The following is a 21,649-nucleotide window of genomic DNA, read 5'->3' as shown; positions in this document are numbered from 1 at the left end:
GTTCTGCCATTTACTAGCTGGGTGACTTCAAGATTTTTTCAATATACTAAGGCAAACAAGCCTGGTTAATACTCGTCTGACAGGGCCGTTGGGAAGAATGAATGAAATTGGACATCTAAAGCATCCCGTGCTCTCCTCCACCAAGGTTGGTTCTTTTTTCATCCCCACCACGTGTGCCCCTACCCAAGCATCACTCCCAACACAGCTCGTGACAATAAGCGAATCCTGTTTACCCAAGACACGTTTAATGGTTAGAACAGAGATTAAGGTCAACTCTTGATAAAAATCAGGCTCAGGTCTCGTCTGGGCAGGGCCATGTTGCCCCCTCCCTTCACTTCTTCGAGTGGCAGTGTTTCTGGATCTCTCCCGCCAGATACAGGCAGTGCAGGATGCGTTTCTTCTCGGCAGCCAGCTCCTCTTCAGAGAACTGGCCCAGGAGTTTCTGGACAAATATATTTTGATCTTTCAGGAAAATATTCTTATTGACGCCTACATTGGGCATATTCTCCAGGGACCCAGACTTGAAATGGAAGCTTAAATGTCTGTTTCGCTTTAGGCCAGGCGCCTTCTCTTCAATCCACGTCAATGGGCTGGGGAAGCAAGAGGCACAGGATTAATGTCACAGGGGTGCGCGGATGCGGGCTGGCACCTGAGTGCCCAGTGCCAGGTCCTCGTTTTGTGCCCATTTTCCCTGCAGCTGCTGCATCCCAACCTCCACCAGCCTCCCAGACGCCATGGGTGACTGCTGGCAACTTTACTGCCCAAAGGTCCTTTGTGCAATTTTGCCACCAGGCAGGGGAATTCAAAGATTTTGGTGTATCAGTTTGTTATTTAGGAGTTTTTACCCTGAATCTCACCGGATCCTTCTGGAGGATCCAGACCTGAGATCCTATGCAAACTGTTGTTTCCAAGTGTATGTGCATTTTTATGGGAAAGAATTCTTAGCGTTCTTTCATCACATTTTCAAAGAGGTCTATGACCCCAGGCACATGCCAAGACCAGATGCTGCCTGCCCACTCACAAAGCACCTGTTTCCATTTCACATTTGCCCCTCAGGCCAAGGTCAACACTCCCCAAAATCTACAATTCAAATAGGACAGACCCCGCTCTTCTAAAGTTTCTTCTTTTTCTGGATTTATCTTTTCTGTCTTTAGATAAAAGCTGTGTTATCTGCTTAATGAAAAGCAGAGAAACCTAAGCAGATTCAATCTAAAGTTAGAAGCTTCACTGAATAATGTGACAGGAAAAATATAAAATCTGCTCTTAAAAAATATATTCTAAAAACAATACAGCATTGATTTAAGGACTTTCAATGGGAAAAAAATCCATAATTCTTTTGCCTAAATCTTCAGTTTGAGACAATCCTTTCAAATATTTGCCTATATGTATATGGAATATAAATCCTAAAGTATAACTAATATTTAATTATGTTTATTTAAAAATATTTTTATGATCCTACAGATACTATTATTATTTTTATCTGCATACCATGGGGACAACTGATTATATAATTCATTCAATATTTCATTATTGCCAAATATTCAAGCTCTTTCCAACTTTAATATGGATATCCTCCATTCAGCCTCTTCACACATATACACATATATAGTTTTCCTTCCTTCTTCTGGGAACGAAGTCTCAGGAATGAGAGAACTTGCTCTGGCTACTTCTCTTTGCTTTCCCCTCCTTCTTATACTACAGGGAAGAGTCAGGGTCAAGGACAGGCAATCTGGGTGGGCTGCCATTCTAAGTAATGGAGTTTTCAGGGCGAATAGGGAAAGGGTTCAAGGCCGGGCAGGCATCAGGGTCCCTGGCCTTCTCTTGTCTCCATTCCTCGGATTCCCTCTTCCTCTCCCCGTGGGCCGCAGTGGGGCAGGCCCGGCGTGGGCAGGCTAGATCAGTGTGGCTAAGGAATGCAGGGGAAGTACCTTTGGTTTGTTTGTTCTCCGCCTCTAGAGGCACGGGCCATAATACCGCTAACGGTGTCAGTGCGGAGTTGCTAGAAAGGGGCCCAAGCAGGTCACTTAAGATTGTTTTGGGTGCTGTAGGAAGCTCAGGGGTACCTCCAACCTGGGTAAAGGAGGCCTCCCCTTCAGCCAACCAGCTCACCCAGACCTACATTAGAGTGTGGGGTGAATGTTTAAGAGGAAAAGATCTAAAGTACATAAAGGGGGAGCCATCAGGAGAGATGTGGACGGAATAACTTCATCTTGTGGTCCTAAAAACTTAAAGTATTTGCCCTGGAGGGCGAGGGCAGGAGGGGTAGGGCACGCCTGGCTCTGGCACCACTCCTACCAACTGGCTTCAACAGGAGGTCTGAAACGTGTACCTCTTCTATATAGATTTGGGTTGAAAAGGTGTTCTAATGCTTATTTATTATTATTTTTTTTTTACAAAGTTTGAAAACTGCTGGTAAAATGGGAAGAACACGGGTTTGGGAGTAAACTGCACTGGGTTTTCCTGGATAATCTGGGACCTGAGGCTAATGGTACCCAACCTCGTAGATAGGTGAAGACTAGGACAAAGACAAGGCCTGGCATGTTTTCAGTAATATTCCCTTCTCGTGCCCTTCCTGTGCAATTTCTGTGGAGAAGGTGTGACTATCTGGGGACCAGAGACAGGCTGCCTAAGCGTGATTCTCACACAATCACTTGTTAGCTGTGTGCCCTTAGCAAGTTTCTTAACCTCTCTGAGCCTCATAGTTTCCTAGGTGATCATAATAATCATCATAATAATGCCCACTCCAGAGAGTTGGTATAAAGATTATATGAGAAAATCCTTATAAAAGGACTAGGCCGTGGCACATGGTAGGAACTCAGTAAATGTTAGCAAATACTAGTACTTGTACAACTGGAATTCAAGCAGGGATCCTGGTCTTGCTGGTCCTTTCAAGGTCACGTCTGCCCTCCTCCCCATCCTCTGCTGAGGTTCTGCTCTGTTCCACTAGGTTGCTGGAAGGCAGCTGTAACTTAAGAAACTGTGTGGGCAAATGACTCACAGAGGCTCCTTATGTTTAAAAAGACTTGGTATGAGGCACTTTATCTTGAAGGGTGTTTGCTGGTGAAAGATCTACATTTACTGTCAGATGGGACGCTTCATTATCTCAGCCTCCCAGATGCATCAGTAGAGGACTTGGTTTCGAAAAACAGGAAGGACGTTCAGGTAGAATCTGCAAGCGTATTATTTCTGGGATTGCATTTTTCATCATTAGGGGACTGATGGCCATTTACAGAAGATGCTGGGAATCAGAGGGTATCACCACTACCCACCTAGCAGAATTATCAGGGTGTGTCATGATCCAGGATCAAACGGAGGCTTTAGCAATCGAGGAACCAACAGACCCCACCTCGGTGTGATCTTATTATTTGACATGAACATCTTTGGGTCTCTGGGCCATTTTAAAGTCTCTTGAACATTTTTAAATAATAAAAAAAGACTTGGTATGAAAAATAAAGAATCAATATTTTGGCAACATGACATATGATGTGGTGATAAAGCTGAGAAATAGTTGGGCGTGTGACAAGCAAGCAGAGTACAATATTGATGGTAGGATCTAGGTAGCTGGATGGATGCTCACTGCAAAATTCTTTCAACTCACCGATGCCTGAATCTTTCACCATAAAATGTTGGAAACAATTCAGGTCATAGACGTAACTGGATACTGCTCACTTGTGTGGCTCAGACAACCTGCTCAAATCTGTAAGCTTCTCTTAACCTTACAGGGCTGCTGGGAGGATGGCATGAGGCAGCATTAAGTGAAATCCCAGCACCTGTTCCACTGGCATAAGTAGACGGCCCTTCTGGAGTCGAAGGTGCGGGTCTAGGCCCCTGGGTCCCCCATAGTTTCCCCTGTGAACACACGAGGATGTCCTTATATTGGCTTCTCCTCGCAGCTTCTCGTGACCTACCTTTTGTTCTCCGTCTCCAAGCACACGGTCATCTTCATATACTGATCTTCTTTTCGCTCTTCCAAAGTGGCGGACACGAGAGAAAGCTCCCCAAAGAGGGAGACCAGCCAGGTCAGGCGAGAGATGCCGCTGAATGCAGGGAAGCCAAAGCGCTCTTCTTCCAGCGGGCCAGCTGTGGGGAATCACAGACATGGCGGGGTCTGGAGGGGAGGGGCCGACAGCTGGGGGGCATGGGGTCTGTGACAGGGAGCGAACAGATGTGGCTGGGTGATCAGGACACACAACCTACCTTGTGACGGGGGTGTGCAAGATGACTAATTCTGATGGAGACTTTCACAAAAACGTCTCCCTTTTTTCCTGTTTCTTAAATTCACTTTGTTGGTAAAATAAAATATTTCACTGGAAATTGCAGTCCATCTGGCCCACAGGGTAATAAAAATGTTTTAGGCTTCTAACGTGTGTGTGTGTGTGCTGTGTGTGTATGCACACAGCACACACACACACACATATATGTAAACATATATCCCCTTCAGTTAGTGACTTAAAGAAGTAAAAGAATTAACGTATTTTAGTCCCTCAAGCCTATATTCCTATAAATACCATATAACTGTCTGTGTAAATGATAAGGGAGTGAAGGAATTGTGATAGCTGTGGAGAAAACAATAATTCCTATAAAGTAGTCAATATCAAGAAAATTGATACAGCGTTAAGTGTTTCCTCAGTCTTCATAATCTCATGTACAACAGTATATTGCAATGAGTATCTGTATGAGAAATCTGGTCAAGATACTGCTCCCCTCTCTTCCCAGCCTAAATTTTAAACATAACCTAGATTTATAAGACTTCGTATCTGTTGCACTGCTCTTTAAACCAAAGATTTCTTATAACTTTGATACTGACTTAAAACAACTAATAATTATGAGTATGTTCTAAAGAAAACAAGCAAAGTAAATAAAAAGATAAATAAAAGAAGACAAAGATTGTAAGTTTCATAGACAACATGGTTTCAAATCACTAGGACCTAAGTATGAAACTTACAAAGGAAAGGCAGCTCTCTCTGGGCTGGTTACCCTCTGCTCTTCTTCTTTGCAGAGGACTGAACAGCTGCTACAAGTCTGAGCTCCAGTCTGTCTGCCTCGGCCACATAACTGTTGGGTCAACTTTGTGAAGCTACTCACTTCTCTGAGCTTCATTTTAAAAAATCTGTATAATGGGGGTAATAAATACCCACTTTATAGGATTATCATATGAATTAACATGAAATAATGTCACATACTTAGCACAGTTCCTTGTGCAGATTAATGATTATTATTGTCTCCACAACTCTCATTATATTGTCATTTTAAAGGATGAAGATAGATTTTGTGCCATTCTTTTTTTTTTTGTGGCTGCACCGCACGGCATGCAGGATCTTAGTTCCCCAACCAGGGGTTGAACCCGTGCCCCCCCGCAGTGGAAACTCGGAGTCCTAACCATTGTACCACCAGGGAAGTCCCTGAAAATGGATTTTGAAATGAGATTCCACTACTGTATATTTTCTGGAAACTCACAAACAGATGAATGGTTTTACCACTTGACAATGTCGGTTTTCTTTCTGTAAAGAAAGCCCTCAGGAAAGGTGGCCCAGATGCCTTAGGGTGGAGACAAATCCAAGGAGTCCACCCAAAGGAGACTGCAGACCTTGAGGCTCCAGGCTGTTCATTTCCTTCTGCTAATGGAGGTGCTCAAAGAATGACCAACATAAAGTAAATAGCTGAATATATAGTAGATCAAATATCTTGGCCACAGCCAATGTCCTGATAACATGTTGGAGGAAGAAAGGGTATATGCATATTCTATTTGCTCCACAGAGAAATATAAACATGTTCTCTTCTCCAAGAACCTTCTCGGTCCTTTGGCAAAGAGAGCTTTCATTTTTAGCCTCCTGTGGAAAAATAATCTCTAACTCGTCGAGATTTCATGAGAGAAAATTCTACCTAATCGATTGGGCCAAAAGCATAAATGTGCTTGAGATTTCTAACATGTTTTTCCCAAGGCCCACTGAGCAATCAGATCTCATTTGAGGAAAGAAGAAAAATGGATTATTTTTATTGTCTGTGGGTGTGTGGGAAAATTAAATCGGCCCTGAGTCAGAACGTCTTTAGCAGAAACGAATCCAAGCTCACATCCTAGCGAGCTCAGAAAGAACCCAGTAACCCTCCACCAGCCTCACCAGTTGCATATGACCTGTGATCCCACCAAGGGCTGACCTGTGAAGAGGAGAGACCCTTTCAGCAGGTCCTTTCCCACCACTTCTTTTTTCAGGAATGCAAACTCCTCCATCAAGAGTTCAACGTGCTCCTCATGCAAGACTTTCCCTGTCACGACAAGGATGGGGTTTTAAAAAAAAAAAAAGAAAAAGGCAGTCATCCGAAATCCTGTTAATTTCCTTGTATTTTTTTTCATTTTTAAAAATTGAGAATGTATGTATAACTGAATCACTTGGCTGTACAACTGAAACTAACACAACATTGTAAATCAACTATACTTTGATAAAAAAATATATATATTAAAAAACTTTTTTTAAATTTGCTCAAAAATGCTATGTCCATGTTTTGGATTCAAGATGGCTGACTGAACACACACATTTATTTCCACTTTTATCAAAATCCTAATGAATTTTATGAAAAAGTTATTAAAAATGAAATTGAGGGGTAATGGACAGATATAACTATATATTTAACGTGTACAATGTGCTGTTTTGATGTACATATGCATCGTGGAATGATTATCAAGATCAAGACACTTAACACATCCATCACCTGACAGTTCACTCTTTGTGTGATAAGAATGCTTAAGACCTACTCTCAGCAACTTTCAAGTATACAATTCCATATTATTAACAACCATGTTGTACATTAGATCCTCACAACTTCTTCTTATAATTGAAAATTTGTACCCTTTGATCTATATTGCCCTATTTCCTCTTCCCCCAGCCCAAGGCAACTGCCATTCAAATCTCTGTTTCTATGAAACTGGCTTTTTTTTTCTTTTTAGATTCCACTATAAGTGAAACCATACAGTATCTGTATTTCTCTGACTTATTTCACTTAGCATAATGCCCTCCAGGTTCATTCATGTTGTAGCAAATGCAGGATTTCCTTCTCTCATGGCTGAATAATATTCCATTGTATATATAAGCCACATTTTTCGTTATCCTTTTCATCTCTGGAAGAACATTTAGGTTGTTTCCATCTCTTGGTTATTGTGCATAATGCTCCAATGAAAATGGGTGTACATGTATCTTTTCAATATACTGATTTCAATTCTTTTGGATATATACCCAGGAGTGGGACTGCTAAATCATGTGATAGTCCTATTTTTAATTTTTTGAAGACCCACCACAGTTTTTTCCATAGTGTCTGCACCAACTGATATTCTCACCAACAGTGCACCAGAGTTCTCTTTTCTCCATATCCTCGCCGACACTTGTCTCTTGTCTTTTTTTTTTTTTTTTTTTTTTTTTTTGCGGTACGCGGGCCGCTCACTCCTGTGGCCTCTCCCGTTGCAGAGCACAGGCTCCGGACGCGCAGGCTCAGCGGCCATGGCTCACGGGCCCAGCCGCTCCGCAGCATGTGGGATCTTCCCAGACTGGGGCACGAACCCGTGTCCCCTGCACCGGCAGGCGGACTCTCAACCACTGCGCCACCAGGGAAGCCCTGTCTCTTGTCTTTTTGATGACAGCCAATTCTAACAGGTGTGAGGTGACACCTCGTGGTTTTGATTTGCATTTCCCTGATGATTAATGATGTTGAGCAACTTTTCATATATCTGTTGGTCATCTGAATGTCTTCTTTGGAAATATGTGTATTCAGTTCCTCTGCCCATTTTCTAATTGGAGTATTTGCTTTTTGGCTATTAGTTTTCTGAGTTCTTTATACTTCAGATATTAACCCCTAATCAGATATACAGCTTGTAAATACTTTCCCTCTTCTGTAAAGTATCAATTTATTGTTTCCTTTGCTGTGTGGAGACTCTTTAGTTTGATGCAGACCTATTTGTTTATTTCAGCTTTCATTTCCTGTATGCTTGGTGTCTTACCCAAGAAATCATTGCCAAGACCAATGTCAAGAATTTTTCCCCATGTTTTCTTCTAAGAGTTTTACAGTTTCAGGTAAGTCCCTTTTTTTTGAACAGCTCTATTTGTCCTTGATACATCTCAAGATCATTTTTGTGAATGGTGTAAGATAGGGGTCCAGTTTCATTCTTTTGCATGTGGCCGTCCAGTTTTCCCAGCACCACTGATTGAAGACTATCCTTTTCCCACTGTGTGTTCTTGGTGTCAAAAATCAGCAGACTGTATATGCGTAAGTTTATGCCCGGTTCTTTATTCTGTTCCAGTGATCTATGTGCCTGTTTTTATGTCAGTACCACACTGTTTGGATTACTACAGCTTTGTAATATAGGTTGAAATCAGGTGGTGTGATGCCTCTAGCTTTGTTTTTCATCTCAGGAATGCTTTTTTAATTTAAAGTCTTTTGTGGTTCCATACAAATTTCAGGGTAGTTTTTTCTATTTCTGTGAAAAATGCCATTGGAATTTTGATATGGACTACACTGAATCTGTAGATTGCTTTGGGTAGTATGGACATTTTAACAATACCGGTCCTTCCAATTCAAAAACACAGGGTATCTATCCATTATTCATGTCTTCCTGAATCTCTTTCATCAATGTCTTATAGTTTTCAGTGTACATGTCTTTCGCCTCCTTTGTTAAATTTATTCCTAAGTATTTTATTGCTTTTGATGGTACTGTAAATGAGATTTCTTTCTTAACTTCTCTTTCAGATACTTTGTTGTTGGTGTATAGAAATGCAACTGATTTCTGTATGGTAATTTTGTATTCTGTAACTTAACTGAATTTATTAGTTCTAACAATTTTCAGTGGAATCTTCAGGGTTTTCTACATATAAGATCATGTCACCTGCAAAAAGACAATTATAATTTTCTTTCTAATTTGGATGCCTTTTATTTATTATTCTTGCCTAATTACTCTGGCTTCAGCTTACAGCTTACTATGTTAAATAGCACACAGTGGTTATTATGGGCATCCTTGTCTTGTTCCTGATCTCACAGGAAAGGCTTTTAACTTTTCACTATTGATTATGATGTTAGCTGTGGGGTTCTCTGTATCATCTTTGTTGAGAAACATTTCTTCTACACCTAATCTGCTGAGAGATTTTATCACAAATGGATGTTGAACTCTGTCAAGTGCTTTTTCTGCATCTACTGAGATGATCATATATTTATCTTTCATTTTGTTAATGTGGTATATCACATTTATTGATTTACATATGTTGAGCCATCTTTGCAACCCAGGGACGAATCCCACTAGTTCATAGTGTATAATCCTTTTAATGTGCTCTTGAATTTAATGCAGATTTTTGCATCTATGTTCATCATGGATAGCAGCCTGTAATTTTCTTTTCTTGTAGTGATTTTGTTTGGCTTGGTATCAGGGTAATGTTGGCCTCATAAAATGAGTTAGAAAGTGTTCCTTCCTCTTCAAGTTTTTGAAAGAGTTTGAGAAGGACTGTTATTAATTCTTCTTTAAATGTTTGGTAGAATTCATCTGTGAAGCCATCTGGATTTTATATGTTTGGAGGTTTTTGATGACTTATTTGATCTCCTAATCCCCTTGATTGTTATTGGTCTGCTCAGTTTTTCTTTTACTTCATGATTCAGTCATGGTAAGTTGTGTGTTTCTAGGAATTTATCCATTTCTCCTAAATTATCTAATCTGTTGGCATAAATTGTTCATAGTCTCTTATGATTCTTTGTATTTCTGTGGTATCAGTTTCAATGTCTCCTCCCTCATTTATAATTTTATTAATTTGAGTCATTTCCCTTTTTTCTTGGTAAGTCTAGCTGAAGATCTGTCAATTTTATCTTTTCAAAAAGCCAACTTAGTTTCACTGATCTTTTCTACTGTCCTTCTAGTCTCTATTTATTTCTGCTCTAATCTTTATTATTTCTCCCCAACAACTAAGTTTGTTCTTCCTTTTCTATTTCCTTGAGATGTAAAGTTAGGTTGTTTGAGTTCTTTCTTTTTTCTTTTTTTTTTTTTTTTTTTTTGCGGTATGCGGGCCTCTCACTGTTGTGGCCTCTCCCGCTGCGGAGCACAGGCTCCGGACGCGCAGGCTCGGCGGCCATGGCTCACGGGCCCAGCCGCTCCGCGGCATGTGGCATCCTCCCAGACCGGGGCACAAACCCATTGTCCCCTGCATCGGCAGGCGGACTCTCAACCACTGCGCCACCAGGGAAGCCCCTTTCTTTTTTCTTAATGTAGGTGTTTATCACTGTAAACTACTCTCTTGGAAATGCTTTTGCTGAATCCCATCAATTTCTGCATTTGTGTTTCTTTTTCATTCACCTCAAAAATTTTAAAACATTTACCCTTGATCCATTGTTTTTTCAGAATGTGTTGTTTAATCCATATATAGGTGGAATTTTCCAGCTTTCCTCCCATTATTGACTTCTAATTTTATACCATGTAGTCAGAAAAGATACTTAATAAGATTTTAATCTTATTAAATTTGTTTTCTGACCTAACATATGATGCGTCCTGGAGAATGTTCCATGTGCACCTGAGAAGAATGTGTGTTCTGTTGCTATTGGTTGGAATGTTCTGTATACGTCTGTAAGGCAACTTGGTCTAAAGTGTAGTTTAAATTCATTAGTTCATAATGTATTTCTGTCTGGATATTTTATCCATTGTTGAGAGCAGGGTATTGAAGTCCCCTACTATTATTGCATTGCTGCCTATTTTTATCTTCAGATCTGTTTAGGTACTCCAGTATTGGGAGCATACATATTTACAATTTTTATATCCTCTTAAGGAATTGATTCCTTTATTATATAATGACCTTTTTCTCTTGTTACAGCTTTTGGCTTTAAGTCCATTTTGTGTGATATGCTACACCTGCTCTCCTTTGGTTTCCATTTGCACAGAGTATTTTTCCATCCACATGGAATATTTTTTCATCCCTCCACTTTTGGCCGATGAGTGTCCTTAAAGCGTAAGTGAGTCTTTTGTAGGCAGCATATAGTTGAGTCTTATTTATGAATTGAGCTACTCTTTGTCTTTTAATTGGAGAATTTAAACTATTTACATTTAGAGTAATTATTGATAGGTAAGAGCTTATTGCCATTTTGTTACCGGCTTTCTGATTGTTTTATAGTTCCTTTCTTCCTCTCACTGTCTTTCTTTTTATTTTTTAAAATTATTTATTTATTTTTGTCTGCATTGGGTTTTTGTTGCTGCGTGCGGGCTTTCTCTAGTGATGAGCAGGGGCTACTCTTTGTTGCAGTGCGCAGGCTTCTCATTGCAGTGGCTTCTTGTGTTGTAGAGCACAGGCTCTAGATGCACGGGCTTCAGTAGTTGTGGCACGTGGGCTCAGTAGTTGTGGCTCACAGGCTCCAGAGCACAAGCTCAGTAGTTGTGGCACATGGGCTTAGATGCTCCGTGGCATGTGGGATCTTCCCAGACCAAGGCTTGAACCCGTATTCCCTGCATTGGCAGGTGGATTCTCAACCACTGTGCCCCCAGGGAAGTCCCTCACTGTCTTTCTTTATGAGTTGATGGTTTTTGGTCATGGTATCCTTTGATTCTTTTCTCTTTATCATTTTTTCCTTGGTGGTACTAACAGTACCATGAGGCTTTCATAATACATCTTATAGTTATAACAGTCCATTTTAAGCTGACAGTAACGTAACTTCAATTGCATTTAAAAATTCTACATATTTACTTGCCTCCCCCCAACGAGTTATGTTATTGGTGTCCCAATTTATGTATTTTAATCTTGTGTATCCATTAACAAAATATTGTAGCTATAGTTACTTTTAATACTTTTGTCTTTTAACCTATATACAAGAGTTCAAAGTGACCTACACACCACCATTGCAGTAATATTTTGAATTTGACTATATATTGGGTTGGCCAAAAAAGTTTGTTTGGGTTTTTCCATAAGATGTTACAGAAAACCCAAACGAACATTTTGGCCAACCCAGTATTTACATTTAGCATTGAATTTCACACTTTCATATATTTTCATGTTACTAGTTAACATCCTTTCAGGCAGGTCCAGTGGCGATAAATTCTTTCTCCTTTTATTTGTCTGGGAAAGTCTTTATTTCTCCTTCATTTCTTTTTTTTTTTTTTTTTTTCTTTTTGCGGTATGCGGGCCTCTCACTGTTGTGGCCTCTCCCGTTGCGGAGCACAGGCTCCGGACGCGCAGGCCCAGTGGCCATGGCTCACGGGCCCAGCCGCTCCACGGCACATGGGATCCTCCCAGACCGGGGCACGAACCCGTATCCCCTGCATCGGCAGGCGAACTCTCAACCACTGCGCCACCAGGGAGGCCCTCTCCTTCATTTCTGAAGAACAATTTTCCTGGGTAAAGTATTCTCATTTGATATTTTTCTTTGAGCACGTTGAATGTATCAGCCTACTCTCTCCTGGCCTGAAAGATTTCTGCTGAAGAATCTGCTTACAGCCTTATCAGGATTCCCTTGTGTGTGATGAGTCTTTTTCCTCTCATTGCTTTCAAAGTTCTCTCTTTGTCTTTGATTTTTGTGAGCTTGGTTAAAATGTGTCGTGGTAACAGTTCCTGATTTTGATGGTTGTATGTGGTTGTCTAGGGACTGTTTTTATTTGCAGGATATATGCATGAAATTATTGGGGGATGAAGTTGGCAATTTACTCTCACATGATTCTCAAGAAAAAAGAGTTTTCTGTACTGTATTCACAACTCTTCTGTAAGTTTGAGGTTATTTCAAAATAATCTTCAAAAAAAAAACCAAACCAAATAAATAGTTGTAGCACCAAAAATATGACAGCAAGCCAGAATCAGTCATGGATTATGAAATAAGATATAACTTCTTAGGAGAAAATGAAAAGGCAACTTGCAATTAATAGACTTGAGTTCTTGACTCATTTATTTCCTCAAACATGATTTCAGCAGCTTTCTGACATAAGCAGTATATTATGAAATTCTCAAAGAACCATTTCTCATCTTTTGAAATAGGGTGTTTTGTGTATCTCAGAAATAATAAATAAGTGTTTTTAAATTTGGGGGGAAAATTAGAAGAAATAAAAATACCCATGATCCTATTTACCAGAAAGAACCACTACTAAGATATATTGGTATATTTCCTTTTTTCTTGTCATTCTGCTGTGAATTATTGTTCATGGTTATGATCATATGGTAGAAACAAAATTATATTTATTTTTAGTTTTTAAGTGTAAACATGAATTCATGTCATTGAAGAAAATTGAGAAAATGTGGAAGAGTATAAAGAAAAAAATAAAACCACCCAGAATTCTACCAGCTAATCTGTTACCATTTTGTTTCATTTGTTTTTTTTTTTCCTTGCATATATGTGACATGACGTTTATACTGATGATTGAGCAATACAGGAATGGTTTCAGATCCTAGCTGAGAGATAATCTGAAGGGAAGTCTGGTAGTAGGTAATCGATGTCACTGAGGGGACAAGTCACTGACAGGAAAGGGGCACTAGGGAACTTTCTGGAGTAATAAAAATGTTCTGTATCTTGGCTGGAGTAATAATTACATGGGTATATACTCTGTTAAATTCATTTAACTTTGCACTTAAAATCTCTGAATTTATCATAAGGAAATTATATCTCAATTTACAAAAGGATAAGGACCTAAGGTAATTAATTTAGTGAGACGGGTACCAGAATTATTATTCAGTTTCTCCAATGGCTTTGGTGTTGGCCTATTCAGAGCTGCTTTTGTAAAAGAAATAAGACATTTCTCAGAACTTCTTGTGTCACAGAGGTAGGTCTTCCTTTGTAACTAGTTTAACCATTAATACAAATGCTAGAAAAAGTTGTCTCACTTGTTATTAAATGTGTCAGACTTGGCAAGCTATCCCATCTGATTGGCGGGGTGACAGATGGGGCTGGAGAAACACTGATTCTGAGAAGAAATAGAGGAACAGCAGGCCATGCACTGCCCTGAGCCAACAGTGATTCATTTTACATGTGCCCATGAAAACAAAAATATGATTTTCCATTCCATTTCTGATATTTGAAAATGCAAAAAGTACCCTTAACCAAGCGCTAGTCAGCTATATGATAACCAAGCGCTAGTCAGCTATATGATAACCAATGCTGGGACTGTTTTCTATGGCATCCTAGGTAAATATGTCGGAACAGTTATGGTTCTTAGAAAACTCTTTTTTATATGAAGATGAGTTCTCTATCTCTATAATTCTGCCCCCTACCAACAGAAGCAGTACAACATAAATTTATTTTCTCTTTCTGTGGAGAGCTTTTAATATATCTTAAAATGTTTCTCCTTTACATTAAATATTTAAACTCTAGTGATATGTCCAAATTATGTGTAACTTTTTAAAATTTGTTTTTGTTTTGGGGGATTATACTTTCTAATTTAGATGCCTAGTATTCTTTTTCTTGCCTACCTGCTCTGGCTGCAACTTCCAGTACTATGTTGAGTAGAAGTGGTGAAAGTGGTCATCCTTATCTTGTTTCCTGATCTTGGAGGAAAAGCTTTCAGTGTTTTACCACTTAGTATGATATCAGCTGTGGACTTTTTATATATGGCCTTTATGATGATGAGGTAGTTTCTTTCTATTCCAAGTTGTCATTATAACAATGTGTCTTGGTGTGGGTCTCTGGATTTATTCTAGTTGGGGTTCATTGTCTTGAATTTCCTCCCCCCAATTTAGGAAGTTTTCAGCCATAGTTTCTTCACATAAGCTCTCTGTCCCTTTCTCTCTCTCGTCTCCTGACGAGACTTCTCTGACTTGCATAATGCATATAATGATCTGCTTGATGGTGTCCTTTAAGTCCCTTAAGTTTTATTCTTTTTTTTTTTTGGCCATGCCACGTGGCATGTGGGATCTTAGTTTCCCCAGGGATCGAACCTGCGCCCCCTGCAGTGGAAGTGTGGAGTCTTAACCACTGGACTGCCAGAGAGGTCCCTTTTTCACTTTTCTTCATTCTTTTTTTTTTTTTTGCTCCTTTGACTCAAATTTCAAATGACCCATCTTCAAGTTTGCCAGTTCTTTCCTCTGCTTGATCAAATTTGCTGTTGAACCCTTCTTGTGAATTTTTCAACTCCGTTATTTTATTCTTCAGCTCCAGAATTTGTTTGGTTCTTTTTTATAGTTTACATTTCTTTGTTGATATATTTTCATTTTGTTCATGCACTGTTTTCCTGATTTCATTTACTTGTCTATGTTTTGTTTTAGCTGACTGAGCATCTTTTAGACAGTTATTTTGGTAATTCTTGGATCTACATTTCTTTAAGGTTGGTTTCTGCAGATTTATTTCATTCCTTGAGTGGGCTATATTTCCCTGTTTCTTTGTATTCCTTGTGATCATTTACAGGCAAACCTCATTTCATTGCACTTTGCTTTATTGCACTGTGCAGATATTGCATTTTTTACTAATTGAAGGTTTGTTACAACCCTGCTTTGTCAGATGATGGTTAGCATTTTTTAATAATAAAGTATTTTAAAATTAAGGTATGTACATTGTTTTTTAACATAATGATATTGCACACTTAATAGACTATAGTACAGTGTAAACATAACTTTTATATGCACTGGAAAACCAAAAAATTCATGTGACTAACTTTACTGTAATATTCAATTTATTGCTGTGGTCTGGAACTGAACCCGCAATATCTCCAAGATATGCCTGTATTGAGATTTGAATATTTGAAAAAACAGCCACCTCTCCCAGTCTTTACAGACTTGCTTTGTACAGGGGAAGACCATCACCAATCAGCCAGGCCAGAAATTCTGGAGGCCACTCAAACCTTTTCTGGAGATGTATCTTCTTTGGGCTTGCACATGTAATTTCCAAGTTAAAGAGGCTTGCCCCTGTTCTCAAGAACCTGTAATCTCTTGCTCCCTGTGGTGTCTGTTCAAAGTACTGCAGTCTCCCTGGTGCTATAACAAACTACAGTGCTCACTTCGTTCTTAGCTGCCCTGACCCTGGCATCCAATGTCTACTACTGTTTCCTTCAGCATTCCCAGTCATGAGAGACAGAAATCAGTCCTTCAAGCAGCCCTTGAGAAGCCAGAACATTGGACACATGTTCCACTCTTTCCTTTCCTCCCCTTAGATTCTTCTAATCTAAGAATTAGAAGGGGAAGGGCTATGGTGAGCAAATGCAATGAATTTTCTTACCCACTTCAATGCAGCTCTTCTTGGCTCTGTGCTTGCCTGGGGGTACTGCAACCACTTAACTGATCTCTGGAGTACTTGCTAAGGTATTTTGGTCTATATATTGTTGTTAAGTTGGTGTCTCTGTGGGGAATGAGGTTCTGAGGCTTCTTATTCCACCACCTTGCTGACATCACTCCCCAATTATCCATAACTCTTGCTGTCCAAAATGATATAACATTAGGTATGCTGAATTGAATAAGATTATTCCTTCCTGTGCTACAATGTAATTGCTATAATTACTGTTTCAATTCACTTTCAGCAGATTAAGTTAATACTGCTAGTTGTGACCATTTGACACTGTGGGCTCCTCAAGGGCAAGGGTCATCTTTTTGTTATCCCCTATTATCAAGGACAGTATCTCATACATAGTGATAAGTATCATGTAAACACTGCTTAACAGATGTTCTAGTATGAGTTATGAATACTTGCCTAGAGAACAAAGGTCACTCTTGGTGTTAAGGGCTTTTCTCTTTTTCAAAGCCATTCATGATCTGTAAGCAAGCCATCCAGATTCTGCTTGCTTAAGGAGCTAATACCAGGATCCAATATAACAATATTTTCTCATTTTTAAAAAAGTAAGTCCATATTTGATTCAGTTTTCTATAGTTTTAACCTAATGTGCTCTTTGTGTTTCATTTACATTCAGTCATCATGTCTTCTGAGGCCCTTCTTAGGTTAGAAAGTTTCTCAAAATTTCCTTATTTTTTAATGACCTTGATAGTTCTGAAGAGTATTGTTTAGGTATTTTGTAGAATGCTCCTCAGCTGGGATTTTTCTGATGTTTTTCTCATGGTTAGACTGGGGTTATGTGTTTTGGACAGGAAAACTACAGAAGTAATGGGCCATTCTCATCACATTATATTAAGCGTACATAAGACATTAATAAACAGAAACCTCCATTAAATAGAGTTGGGAGACCAGAACAGGGAGCTCCCATACCGTGCGATGATAGTAGAGCCCAACAGGAAGACGATGACTCCTCTTCTGTCGTGGCAAGGACTCAGCCAATGAAAGGCTATGGACTCTTTGCTTACTATTCCCCCCACAAACTTCCTTTTCCCTATAAAAGTGTTCTCCTGCCCTTGCCGTGCAGGGATTTGCACGTGGCTCGCCACGGTTGCAGACCTTGAATTATAATTCTCTCCTGATTCTGAATGAACTCATCTTTGCTGGAGAAATAACTGGCAGTCTACTTGTTTTCAGTCAACAAGTACATCCTATTAACATGACATCACTGTTCACACTGACCTCAGTCATCTGGCTGAGGCATAGTGTTTGGTTTCTCTCGTGTAGAGTTCACTCTTTTTCCCCTTCTTTCCATCTTGTGCTCTTTGGAAGGAAGTCACTATGCACAGGACATTATCTTCCTGAAGACACTTAGTTTGTTATCTTGTAAAGTGTTCCACATTCTAGTTCACTTAATCTTTTTTGGTGTCATTTAATTTGTTCCTTCATCCCCGTATTTCTTGGGAAGTGAGAAGTTTGGTTCAAATCACAGTTACAGGATTTATGCTATGCACATCCCACCAGATGGCTTGTGATGTCATACTTACCCATATTAGCAATCACTTGGTTAGGATGGTAACAGTAGAACTCTTCATTGTAAAAGGACATTTTTTCCTTTGCAATTAGCAAGAAATCTTTGGCATCTTGTACTCTGTCCAGGGACGTTTGTGCCACGAGAAATACTATACAAAGGTGACGGCCCCAGAGCTCCCCAACCTCTAGCTCACTTCAGTAGTCATTCATCCATCTTTTCATTCGACAAACACCTACCTATTGAAGGCCTATCAAGTTCTGGGCAGTGTTTAGCTTTAGCTGCTGGGGCTACAGAGGGGAAAGGTGGGCCCTGTCCTCCAGCAGCATGGCCTAGTACTAGAGAAAGGCAATCAAGAGTTTCAGTAATGTGACCCATCTATACTGGTGATAAGGACAAGGTGCTTTCTTTGGTGATTTTCATTATAATTGTTCACCATACTTTGTTCATATGTTAAAATTTAAAATAGCAAATGTTAAAACAGAGAGTGTTTTTGACTTAAACTTCATTTAACTAGCTCCATTAATCCCTAAACATTCTAGTTAGTTCTAATTGCCTCCGTAGAGGGACTTGTCCAGTTACCATATAAACAGAAAAATCTCTGGAGGGCGGCATGGCTCAGAGGAATGAATGTGGACTTCAGAGCCCAGAGAGATTGAAACCAAATCTCCATCTCCCATTTAGTGGTCATATCACTAGCTTTGTGACCTGGCACAAAAAAATTTTTTTTGAAGTATAGTAGATGTACAATATTACATAAGTCACAGGTATACAATATAGAGATTTGTAATTTTTAAAGGTTATGCCCCATTTCTGGCACAATTTCTTAACTTCTCTGAGCCATGGATTCCTATACATACATTCCTATACATACCTACCTCCAAGGATTTCTAAGAGAATTAAGCAAAATAACATATGAAGTGTTTAGCAGAGTTTACAAGTTCCTGGCTTATAATAAATATTTAATAAACAGTGTTCCTCTTGAGAAACAATGAAAACTAAAACTATGCACATAAGACAATCAATTACCCTGATCTGGGCATTTTTTCATTAGCAATACAACTATCACATGAATAAACCAAAATGAAATATAATTATATATATTATTATATAAAATAATATATAAATATTAATAATATATAATCTATAACACTAGCATAGGTGGAAGCTAATTCATACTTTTCATTAGAGTAAAAGAAGCTAAGTCTTGAACAAAAGTTTGCAAATTCCCACCCATCCCTCTGCCCTGTGGGCCCTCCACACACTCCCCCTTTATGTGCCTACAGTATGGGGTGTGGGGTGGCGGTGTGGGAGCCCATGGGACCAGTAACATATCTGACATGGGGTTAAGTTTTAAAGGCATAAAGATGGTACCACAGAAATCTTAGAGGCAGGAATTCTTAGGAAGAGGGTCTGTGCTCTAGATGCATAGAACATACGTCACCTTTCTGCTCAGCCAGTGCCCACAGTTCCTTAGCTGCTGCCCAAGACAGTGTCATGGGATATTCCACAAGGACGTGCTTGCCAGCGTTTAGGAACTGTCTTTGGGAAAAAGGGATAAATACAGAAAAAATGCACTTCAGTTAAACTTCACTTAAGTGCCCTGCATGACAGAGAACAGAATGTTATAAATGCACAAAAGTCTCCATGTAAATGTGTCATGACGAAACACGAGTGAGAGTCAGGGCCAGAGGATGAGGCGGATGAACTGCATCTCACGTGATTTTCTACTAAGCGGTAAGAGAAAGGCTTTCTAGTCATGTGTTCATTTGAACACTCACCCATTTGTCTACTCACGCATTCAACCAGCTACTATGTACCAGTTACTCTGGAGGAGAAATACAGCCACGTTAGCAGGGAAATTGCCTATTACCACATGACAGCTACAAATAAAAACCCACGGCAGCCAGTTCTGCCTGAGGCAATCGGGAAATATTTCACTAAGGCTCTGAACTGGGTCTTGAAGTATAAACAGGCATTTCCCAGGTGCCAGGGGATGAGGATGTTTCACTCTGAGCAGCATATGCAGGGGCTTGGGTGTTTATGGGGCTTTGTCCGCTGGGACGTGGTGTGAATTTCAGCATTTCAGCATGGCAGGGGAGTGGGCTACAGGGAGTGGGGGGAAAACTAGGTCCTACAAGTGGCTGGGAGCCTGATGTAAAGGATGCAGAGTGCTGTGCTCAGAAGTCTGGCTTTTATTCTCTAGATATTCTAGGAAACAAACATTGGTAAGCATGGGAATTACATGATCACTTTGTTAATGACATACCCTCTGGTGCCACAGAAGTTTAAGGGGAACCACGGAAAGGTGTTTCTGTCCACACTCAGCGTGGGTCTGATAAACAGGGGGCAGCTGACTCTGGGGAACGGCATGGTGGAAGCAGCTGTAGTTTGATGTAAGGACCCAGAAGGGAAGCTGAGATTCTGAGGGCGGCTGGCCCTGCATTGTCAACTGCCAGGTCCTGAGTGGGGCTTCTCCTTCCAGGCTCAGTCCTACCAAATGCTTGGAGGGCTCTAGGCTCTGCATTCAAAGGTGGGGCGGGGGAACATTTCACTTCTCCTGCTCTACGAATAACACGATCGCCCCACTCTGATGCCACCACAATCTCCTTACTCATCTCGTGGCAAAAACTCTTCATATTAAAGCAACTCCTAGAGACCTTCTCAGATTTCATGTTGTTGAAAGGGCAAAGGATAAAATGTTGGAAACCGAAAGGACTATGGCAATTCTCCAAGGCACAGAAAAGATGGTGGCTAAGTTAAACCACCAGAAAAAGGCAGGCACTGTTCAAACCACACTCAGTAAGTTTTTTTACAAAGAAATAAGATACTTTGTTAATGTTTCTAATGTTTTAAGTTATGGTGTACTAAATAAATAGTAGTTCTACAATATTTTTCATGTCCTTATACATTTATAACCCAGAGTGAGAGTTCACATTTTGACAATTTTTAAAGGTCATGGATCCAATGTAGTGCTTCCCATCAATAATTAAGACCCCTTTGCTAGATGTCAGCCTGCCCAGGCATTTTTATCGTCCCGCACTACCGTGCAACGCAAGGACTTGAACACCCACCTGATGTAGTCCTCGTGGCTGGAGCTCTCACTGCAGATATAAGCAACCTCAACCTCTTGACTGGCAAGAGCATCTTCCAAAGACATCTGCGGCACCCCATCCATGCTCCCCAGCTCTCGTCTATTTGAGAGGAACAGACAAGTGGAGCTCAAAGCAGGCTGAGCATCGGCTGAGAGCCATCCTTCTCCCCATCTCCCAACTACTTCCTGGTGTTTGACTTTTGGAAATGAAGCAATGAACTTCCTGCCTCCCACTTCCAGGGCATTTTTCAGCACGCAGCGAGAAACACAGCCTCTGGGGTGAAGTCGGGGACCTGGCATTGAGTGCTGACACCACCGCTAACAGCCCATAGGACATGGGAGTCTTTGCATTACTTCATCTCTAAGATAAAAAGAACTGATCTCCTGTACTCTCATGAGACACGATCTCCACGGTCACTGCCAACTTCAAGCACTTGGCCAAACACCAGGACTGCCTAACCTAATCCAAATCCAAGACACTAACACCTTTAAGGGACAAACGGCCGTGTGACTTCAAGCTCCTTCATGGCCTGTGATGGTCAAGTGGAAGGTGGGTGTCACCGCCTCATTTACAGCCGAGCTGACAAAGCCCCGAGAGGCAGGGGCTCCACGGCTAACCAGCAGCAGAGGCAGGACAGGAGCTGAGCCTCCCGGCTCCTACACATCCAGAAGGACCTCCGCCTCAGGAGAGCTGGGAGCCCTGGCTGTCTGCGCACCGCCCCAGAGCAGAGGCTGGAGAGTAGCAGTCCTCCAACAGCGGCTGCCACAGAGGAGATGGGGCAGCCGGCGGGAGGCTCGGGCCAGCTCAGAGCCCCACCCGAGCAGCAGCCAGAGAGCCCCTGGGG

The 21,649-nt window shown here is 40.6% G+C and overlaps 1 protein-coding gene across 2 annotated transcripts in view; it reads right to left on the bottom strand.

Moving 5' to 3' along the window:
• Positions 1–223: 223 nt before the first annotated feature.
• The window catches only part of BLVRA (biliverdin reductase A), a 58,603-nt gene continuing 37,177 nt past the window's right edge, over positions 224–21,649 (bottom strand). For both annotated transcript variants that reach the window (XM_081244267.1, XM_081244266.1), the window contains 5 exons: positions 20,785–20,904; positions 19,155–19,252; positions 6,157–6,264; positions 3,909–4,080; positions 224–590 (listed from right to left, as the gene is read on the bottom strand). In XM_081244267.1, the coding sequence (XP_081100393.1) occupies positions 332–590; positions 3,909–4,080; positions 6,157–6,264; positions 19,155–19,252; positions 20,785–20,904 (757 nt within the window). In that variant the 3' untranslated portion in view covers positions 224–331. The remainder of the gene's footprint in view (positions 591–3,908; positions 4,081–6,156; positions 6,265–19,154; positions 19,253–20,784; positions 20,905–21,649) is intronic.

The sequence above is a fragment of the Mesoplodon bidens genome (genome assembly GCF_964165515.1).
Source record: "Mesoplodon bidens genome assembly, chromosome: 9".
Taxonomy (NCBI): Eukaryota; Metazoa; Chordata; class Mammalia; order Artiodactyla; family Ziphiidae; genus Mesoplodon; species Mesoplodon bidens.
This window is presented reverse-complemented; position numbering and strand designations above follow the sequence as displayed.